Consider the following 8,850-nt stretch of genomic DNA (forward strand, 5'->3'; position numbering starts at 1 on the left):
GGGCAAAGCAGGAAGTCCCACTTCTGGAATAGGTCAAGACAGGAAGTCCCACCTTGGCAGGGAGTCCCAGCACCTGGTGAGGGCGGGAAGCGGAGCATCGTCGTGGCTGATGATGCAGCCTTTCGGGAGAAGAGCAAGCTGCTGACGGCCATGGAGCGGCAGAAGTGGCTCAACGCCTACATGCAGAAGCTGCTGGTGGTGAACCAGGACTAGGGGTGCTGGGAAGGGTGGGGGCAGGGCCATAGCTGGCTGTGTGTCCTGCACCATGTGGGGAACCCCCAGAATAAAGGGTCAGGAGAGTCCTGCCTTGTGAATCAGCCTGAGTGGCATGTCCTTGGCCTCCTCACTGGGGAGGGAGGGAGAGGTTGTTGGGTGGATGGAAAGATGGAAGGTTTGGACGATGGGTGGATGGATGAAATTGGTGGGGGATGGATGGAAGAATGTGGTTTGTGCAGATGGATAGACAGAAGGTTTGGAGGGTAGATGGATGAATGGATGGGGTTTGTGGGGATGGATGGATAGGTTTATGGGAAGGGAGGGAAGGATGGATGGTTTGGAGGGGGCTGTGGAGGTAAGAGGATGGGGAGTGGGTATGGGAGGGATGGATGCAGGGAGAGGGTGTGGGGAAGGAAGGATCAAGGCATTCACTCAATCTAGCACACCTGATTTGAGGGCATATCTGGCCACAAACCTCCCTTCTCCCCAACCTAGCTGCTTCCATCGTTGGGTGCGGGGGGAGTGGGGGGGTGCCCTGCCCCCAGAAGAGGCAGGTATGTTTCTGATGGGGACTCATGGTTTGAGCTTACCCCCACTGTAGTGCCCCACAGCCCTCCCCCCTCCATCACCCCAGGAACTCCTCCTGCATCCCCTACCATACCCTGCAGTCCCCAACACCGAACCCCAGAGCCACAGGAGGAGTTGGTAGCCTGGATGCCTAGGTTTGCCCAACTCAAGCTGCCCCAAACCATCAGCCCCCACCCCCACAAATAGCTGAGAGAACCCAGGCATCCAAGTCCCTAGCAGAAGCACCACACTGAAGCATCTCTCTGAGGAAAAGGGTTTATTCAGTCTCACTCCTTGCACTTGTTCTCCGGAGGCCATGTCTCGTTCCCCTTCTCTGATGTGCCAGGGGCTGAAATCAGGTGCGGGGGGGAAGTCTGTGCCCCATGGTCCTTGTCCCAGCAGCTGGATGCACACTGGTCATAGCTGCAGCCCCAGCCCGGAAGAGGGACTGACTCCATTTGGAGAACAAGGGGTTAAAAGCATTGTGGTGGGAGTGGGAATCTGGCACCATGCATCTGTGGCCCATATGGCTAAGGGCAGGTGGGGAGTCTTTGTTGGGTGTCTGTGGCATAGATGGAGAAGGTGGGAAGAGGGAGGTTGCCTCACCCCCCAGCAGAGAAGGAACCCTTAAGGAAGTGTTTTGTGGAGGAGGTTGGGGTCTCTCCCCAGGAAGGGAAACTGAGGCAGTAAGATGGAGAAGGGATGGCAGCCTCAGTACCAGGCAGGAGAAGTGGGTGATGATGAGATTGAGGGGAGCACAGGAGTCCGGGCTCCCAGCAGCCCCCTGGGCTAACCCACCAGGCCCCCCACTCTGTTCCCAGCAGGGCAGAGGGGCTGGGGGTCCTTTGCCCTGGACCTGCCCTGAGGCTAGAGTGGGAGGGGAAGGGATATGTGATGGGAGTGCCTCACCAGGCAGCTTTAGGGAAGGACCCCTGAGTGCGAGGGATAGTGTGAACACCAGTGCTTGCATGAGCACACCTCTGTTAGCACATGTGTTCATGTGCATGGAGCTGGTGGAATCCAAGGGTGATCATGAGTTCACGTGTCAATGGGGCACATGTCAATGTGAACAAGGGGGGCTGTATTACTGCAGGGAGAGGGAGAGCAGGGGAAGGGCAGGGTAGGGTAGGCATCTGCAGAGCATCAGTTCTGCAGCACATGGCCCCACATGCCACAGTGGGCATGGGAGGGTCATTGTGCAAGAGTCTGTGCACAAGTGTGCTGGGGGGCAGGCATGTGAGAGCAAGTGGGGCTGAGGGCTGTATTAGTGCAGAGAAGAGGAAGCATGTGAGGACTACAGAGTGTGAGTAGGGATTAGTGTGACAGTGAGTATAAGCAGGAGAGGCCCCCATGCAGAAGCGTGAGTGGGAGCAGGCACTTGTGCAAAAGGCACAAGCAGGCTAGTGGGGCAGCTGTGTTCAGGGTGGCCAGCACTAGTAGAAGTGCAAACATGGGCAAGGGTACCAGTGACAGTGAGTGTGCCTGCTGCTGCCTGTGTCAGGAAGAGGTGCAGGCAGAGCTCTGGGCATGGGGCCTGAGGGGGTCAGGGCTGGATGGCACCATTAGGAAAGGCCAAGCGCTCGAGAGCTCCCAGCTCTGAGGGGGAGAAGAAAGAGACAGCAGCTCAGCTGCAGCACCTGCCCCCAGTGTCCCCTCCCCTGTCCCCCTCCCCTTGAACTGGGAGAGGATCCAGGCATCCTGGCTCCCACCCCACTGCTCTAATCCACCAGACCCCACTCCCCCCCCTATGCTTGGATAGAACCCAGGCATCCTGGCTCCCAGTACTCCCAACTTTCACCGACAAAACTCAACTCCCCACACTAAGCTGGGAGCCCAGACACCTGAATTCCCTCCCAACACTCCCCAGTCCCAAACACACCAGACTCACTCCCCTCCCCGTGCTGGGATAGAACACAGGTGTCCTGGCTTCCAGCCCCCTCCACAGTGCTTTGACCCATCAGATCCCCACCCCCATTCTGAGCTGGACACCTAGGTTCTCTCACCTTGGAGGCGCAGGTAGGGGAGGGAGTCCAGCAGGGTATGGATGGCACTCTCATCCATGGGATGCAGGGGGTCACCTAGAAGAGAGCAGGTAAGGGTGAGTGTGGGTGGAGAGTCAGGAGGAGGGTCCTGGGGGGCTGTGGAGGAGGTGGGAACAACTCACCAAAGGGCTCTGATCCCAGGAGGTCAATGTCCTCCACAGCCTCTCGCTTCCCAGCCAAGGCCCCCTTCTCCGTCAGAGCGTGATGAGCATCTGCCAGAGAGACAGGGTCAGGGCTGGCATGGGCCAGGACGCCTGGGTTCCATCCCAGCTCTGGGAGGGAAAGAGGAGGCTGATGAGTTAGAACAGGGATGTGGAAGGGAATCAGAGCTGGATGGCAACTAGGATCTGGAGGGTTGGAGCAGGGGGGTGGTGTGGGGGTCAGGACACCTGGGTTCCATCTCAGTTCTGGGAAATGAGTAGCATTTGGTGGGTTGTTGGGGGGTTGGGAGCCCGGACGCCTGGGTTCTCTTCTGGGTGGGTCAGGTCATACTTACGGGGGCCCAGCAGGTACCCAGCACTGTTCAGGGTCCATCCACGTTTGTCTTTTGGCTGCAGGGGAGAGAACAGTTCCATTAATGCCATAACTGAACCTCCTCCACCCCCTGTAAAAGATCAGCCCAGGGTCCGACTCCACCCCACCCCTCCAAGCAGTGCAATCAGTGGGTTGGGGTGGATCAGATCATGTGAGTGCTGGGGGTAGAGACCCTGGGTGCTGCTTCCCAAACTGGGTTCTGGTGGGAGGAGGCAGCAGCTTAGCACAGGGCAGGGGGGATTTCTGCAGTGGTCAGGGGGTGTCTCTCTCACCATCAGAGCCATTCCAAAGCTGTCAGCCAGCAGCCAGCACAAAGCCAGGGACAGGCAGAGTGTGGTCCGTGGACTCATCTGAAGGCAGGAGAGAGATGCAGATGGGTGTCCTGACTCCCAGAAATCCTTCTGTCCCTTGCAGAGATGGAGGTAGAACCCAGATGTCCCAACTTCAGACCCCCCCCACTCCTGACCTGCAGCCCCCTGCCCCTCCAGCCCAGCCTGTGCCCCTTACTCCCATCCTGCAGCCCCCTGCCCCCCGCCAGCGCTCATTTCTCAACCCCAGCCCCCTGCACCCCCAGCCCTGCTGGTACCCCTTACTCCCGACCCACAGCTCCCTTCCTTCTAGCCTTGCTGGTGCCCCTAACTCCCAACCTGCAGCCCCGTCCCTCCCCCCAGCCCTGCCAGTGCCTCCAATTCCTAATCTGTAGACCCCTGGCTCCCTCCAGCCCTGCTGGTGCCCCTCACACCCGACTCATAGCCCAGATCAGGATTCTCACCTTGCTCTGTCCCCACCAGGCATGTGTCAGAACTGGGGAGTGCAGGACTCTGGCTTTATAGAAGGGGAGGGGAGGGGTGTGGGGGAGATAATGGAAGTAATTGACCTGGATCATCCCCACCAGCCATGTGGGGAGGGGGGCAGGCCATTTCTTTCCTCCCACTGTAAGAAAATTGTCCTGAAAATGGCACTAATTAGCCTTGAGTGAGGCCTCCTTCTGGGGGTGGTGGGAATGGGGAGAGGAAGGGGGGCTGGGATAGGGAGACCAAGAAAATACGGTGGGGCTTAAGGCTCCTCAAGGGGTCTGGCCCTTTCTGGGGCAGGTTGAGGGCTCTGGAGAAGCTGGGCTTGGAGGGCCCTCCCATGTCTGGGGCAGGGAGGGGGAAGCATAGAGATGCCAGATGCATTCCCTGCCCTGCTCATTCCACTGGCAAAGAAACCAGGTGTCCTAGGCCCCCGCCTGCACCAAACCCACCATTTCCCACTGCTGACCCCCACCAGACCCACCCCCTCCCAGAGCCAGGACAGAGCCCAGGCGTCCAGAGTCCCAGACCCCACTCAGGTCCCAGATCAGGGAAGAGAACCCAAGCGTCCGGGCTCCTAGCTCCCCCCCCACAATGTCAGTGAAAGATGAATTATCCTAATGAAGCTCTGTCACTGAAGAGCCCAGGCCCAGCCCCCAGATCTGGCCAGGCAATTACTGAGGCCCCTCACGTCAATCGCACCCAGGCACTAATTGCAGAGCAGCAGGAGCTGCAAGTGGGGTCCACAGCGACGACACCCCCGCTCCACGTCCTCCGCCTGCAGAGGTCGCTGCCCGGGGCACCGCAGAGCCGCTCTGCCGCGGCCGTCACCTCTCGCTGGTACATCCTCTTGCCCGCCGGGGATTGGCTGAGACGCGACGCGGGGGAGGGGCTGAGGCCCTGCCATTGGCTGCGGGGAGCTGTCAGACGTGCGCGGCTTTTCCGGTGCTGGGGGGGCCCCCGCGGCAGGGCGGGGCTGGGGGCAGCGGAGCTGCGGAGCCGGCGGCAAGTGGGGGAGGGGGCCGCGATGCGGGGGGGTCGGTTCTGCACCCGCTTGAGAAGGGTGGGGGGCCTGGGGCTGGAACCGGGATCCAGGTGGCCGCGCTCCCGTCCGCCAGGCCCCGCTGCCCTGCTAGGACGGGACTCAGGTGGCCGGGCTTCCCGCTCCCCTGCTTTAACTCAGTAGACCCCCGCGTCCTGATCTGCCCCCCCCCCCGCGCCCCTCATTGCTGATTCCAAGCCACAATCCCCCTCCCTGCTCTTCTGGGGGTGGGAGGGATCCTGCCCCGCGGTCTCCCCCTGCTCAGCTTCTCCTTGCTCTCCTGCACCAGCTGGCGCAGCGCCCCCAGCAGGATGACGGAGTACAAGCTGGTCGTGGTGGGTGCGGGTGGCGTCGGCAAGAGCGCACTCACCATCCAGCTCATCCAGAACCACTTTGTCGATGAGTACGACCCCACCATTGAGGTGAGATGGAGCATGGCCCTCCCCTGGGGTGCTTTCCCCCTTGGAGCCGGTGCAAGCCTCAGTGCTCCTGGGCACTTGACAGATGCATGTTCTCCTCCCAGAGCCAGCTGCGTGTCAGTGCTGGGCAGTGGAGCCCTGAATAAACAGCCCCCGATGCGCTCCACCCCAGAGGTGGCTGTATCTGAGAGCTGGGTGAGGGGTTCCTGTACAATAACCCCCTCACAGAGATGGGTGCACTTTGGCAGTGTTGTCCCCACACACACGTACCTATCCAGCTGTCTCCCACGCTTTGTAGGACTCCTACCGGAAGCAGGTGGTGATCGACGGGGAGACCTGCCTGCTTGACATCCTGGACACAGCTGGGCAGGAGGAGTACAGTGCCATGCGCGATCAGTACATGCGCACAGGCGAGGGGTTCCTTTGCGTCTTTGCCATCAACAACACCAAGTCCTTTGAAGACGTCCACCACTACAGGTGAGGGGAGGCCCCAGGCCTCTGTCCCTAGCTAGTCCTGGCCATGCTGTGCTGGTAGGAGACTCTCCCCATCACAGTCTGTTTTGAGCTTGGAAGCTGTGGTTAGGGTTGTGTCAGGTACTCAGCCTGCCATGGCAGGAGGTACAGAGCCATTTGGATGTGGGGGAGCCCAGAGCTTGGGGGGCTGTGGTTGAGTGGTAGGGTCACTAGCTGGGCTGGGGGCAGGGAGTTGTAGATTGGGAGTGAGGGGCACTAGCAGAGCTCAAGGGAGTCTGTACCCAGCTTGGGTCCAGGATGTGTGAACACCCATATCCTCAGCACCAAGCACCCCTGGGGCTCGTGGCCTAGTCTTCCGCCTCCAGCTGGGCTGCACAGTGGGGGCTGCATGCATCTCCATGGACCTGAGCTGGCCATTCCCATCTCTGGTGACCCTCCTACCCCCAGGGAGCAGATCAACCGGGTGAAGGATTCGGACGATGTCCCGATGGTGCTGGTGGGTAACAAATGCGACCTTCCCTCCCGGACGGTGGATACCAAGCAGGCTCAGGAGCTGGCAAAGAGCTACGGCATCCCCTTTATTGAGACCTCAGCCAAAACGAGACAGGTACAAGGAGGGGGCATAGGAACAGCAGCCGGGTCTTTTCATTGCAGCTGCTAGGCCAGTTTCATTGAGATGGTGGGGGTGGGGGTGGGGGAGCATGAGGATGGTTTTAAGTGTAACCTGTTGAACTTTCAGTGAAAATTCTTACTGTTCCCCAAAGTTTTGATTGCAGATTTCTGGGGCATGGCCCTGCTCTAGTTCCCTGGTTGGATCTCATGCCAGTCCCACAAGATTAAGGAAGAAAGGGCAGCTAGTTCCCAAGTGCTTTGAGGGAGATGCTTTCCTTGCGCTGGGTACAGCAGGCCTAAGGAACTCACTGCCGTACATGTTCCGTAAGGAACAAGGCTGTAAACCAGGGGTGGGCAAAATATGACCTGTGGGCTGGATGTAGCCTGCCAAGCCATTTTATCTGGCCCGCAGGGCCCCTAAAAAATTTAGAAAATTAATATTAATCTGCCCTGGGCTGCCTGTCATGCGGCCCTCAGTGGCTTGCCAAAACTCAGTAAGCGGCCCTCCACACAAAATAATTGCCCGCCCCTGCTGTAAGCACAGCCAGATTCCTCCAAATGACGGTGTCCATGAGGGTAGCACAGATGTCGGCACACCTGTTTTGCAAAGTGTAACAAACACCACACTTGTCAGGGCTGAAACCAAGCTCAGTCTGAAAAATTCTGTCCTGGATCTGCTTGTTGTAGGGTTCTTCTGGGTCAGATGTATGAAGTCCTAAGTGCTAGCTCCTATGTTGGATACTGTATTGGATGCTGAACTACACGTGTTAGGTCTGAATTGGGCTAGTTGTTCCTTCAGGTTCTGGAAACCTCTGAGGCCTGTTCCTCACACTCTGGGGCAGTGAGCTTATGTTGAAACCACCTGCACTAATTGTAGGGTTTCTCTTTTCTCTATTCTGGCGGCTGCATTGCACAAGGGGGTGGAAGACGCTTTCTATACCCTGGTGCGGGAGATTCGGAAACACAAGGAGAAGATCAGCAATGGGCGCAAGAAGAAGTGTTCCAAGAAGAAGTGTGTGATCCTTTGAAAGAGATGCGCGTGCTGGTGTGGGAGAGGAGAGGACGTCCCCTGTCCCCTCCCCTCTTGGTCCCCTTGGCTTACAAATGATGGCAGCGGAGATGGTGGGTTGAGTTTGGAGCAGCTGGACGGAGAACGCAGCAGAGACTAGGCACACAACTGTTTGCTTTGTGTTGTTGCTCCGTTCACCCTGTGCCCCGAAACTCCAACTCACAGCAAGTTTAAGAACTTGGAAATGTCTCCCTACCTTGCCTGGCACCTGAGGTTGGGTTGAATCCTACCTGGCCCAGAAACTCCAATCCACTTTGCTGACCTGTCTGATGTGTGAAGGAGGCACTGCCTAGAACAGCTCCAGACAGAAAACCAGGCAGTGACATCTGATGGGTCCAAGGGCTGTAATTTGTCCTTGCCTGCTCATAATCCACGTGGACACAGATGACATGCTTCTGGCACAGTAGACTCTCTCACTCCTGCTCTTTATCCTGTTTAATAGCCCTCCCTGAACTCTGGTGCCCTTTGGGTAGCTAAGTTCTGTCAGATCCCTCTATCTGGAGGTGGGGAAGCAGGTTTTGGGTGGGCTTTTTAAGGTTTCAAGAGGAAGCACTTATTGTGCTTGGCTTGCTTTTTGCTACCCCCATCCATCAGGGGAAGGCAGGGAGTTGGCCCTTTGGTTGCCTGCCTACTAAATTGTTATCCAAAGTGAGCAGAGGTGTTTTTGTAAAGGGCAGTTACTACCCAGAAGGGCATTGTCTTGTCTTGTGTTGACAGCTTTTTCCATTGGCAAGGGGGTTGTGTTTTGGTTTCTCTGCAGAGAAATATATGGCCTTTAGAAAGAGGCAAAATCCCTCTTCATGAGCGGGTTAGAGTCCTCCTCTATACTCCTGTCAGAGCATATGGGCTCTTCCTAGGGAGAAATCAGCTCACCTCTCAAGGGGAGAAGATCCTGTTGAATTTGGAAATGGCGTAGCAGTGCAGGAGATCTGGTTCCAGGTCTCCCTTGTCCTCTCTTGACATTGAGATCCACATCGCCTGAAACAACATTTCTGTCCTGCTGTCCCAGGTGGGATTCTCAAATAAACCTGTGAAGAAGTTAACCCCAGCCACGCCATCATCTGGTCCGTCTGCGCCTTCC

General features: G+C 57.8%; 2 protein-coding genes across 4 annotated transcripts; one reads left to right on the plus strand and one right to left on the minus strand.

Moving 5' to 3' along the window:
* Positions 1-1,054: 1,054 nt before the first annotated feature.
* On the minus strand, positions 1,055-4,999 carry LOC149863825 (galanin peptides-like). The gene is made up of 6 exons (XM_090049727.1): positions 4,856-4,999; positions 3,632-3,709; positions 3,322-3,376; positions 2,948-3,097; positions 2,787-2,861; positions 1,055-2,379 (listed from the first exon to the last, which is right to left on the minus strand). The coding sequence occupies exons 1-6, from the start codon at positions 4,997-4,999 to the stop codon at positions 2,327-2,329; spliced, it is 555 nt and encodes a 184-aa protein (XP_089905853.1). The 3' UTR covers positions 1,055-2,326.
* Positions 5,000-5,049: 50 nt separating this feature from the next.
* Positions 5,050-8,817, plus strand: LOC149863826 (GTPase KRas-like). 3 transcript variants are annotated; one of them, XM_090047293.1, is made up of 5 exons: positions 5,050-5,158; positions 5,485-5,617; positions 5,913-6,091; positions 6,536-6,695; positions 7,618-8,817. In XM_090047293.1, exons 2-5 carry the CDS (start codon positions 5,507-5,509, stop codon positions 7,726-7,728), a joined length of 561 nt encoding a protein of 186 aa, XP_089903419.1. In that variant the 5' UTR covers positions 5,050-5,158; positions 5,485-5,506; the 3' UTR covers positions 7,729-8,817. The 3 variants fall into 3 exon arrangements, with proteins under 3 accessions (XP_089903419.1, XP_089903421.1, XP_089903422.1); XM_090047295.1 differs by having other exon boundaries at positions 5,080-5,098; XM_090047296.1 differs by lacking the exon at positions 5,050-5,158 and adding an exon at positions 5,193-5,301.
* Positions 8,818-8,850: the final 33 nt, after the last annotated feature.

This window comes from Crocodylus siamensis, chromosome 5 (assembly GCF_052110815.1).
Source record: "Crocodylus siamensis isolate JL-2025a chromosome 5, ASM5211081v1, whole genome shotgun sequence".
Lineage (NCBI taxonomy): Eukaryota > Metazoa > Chordata > Crocodylia > Crocodylidae > Crocodylus > Crocodylus siamensis.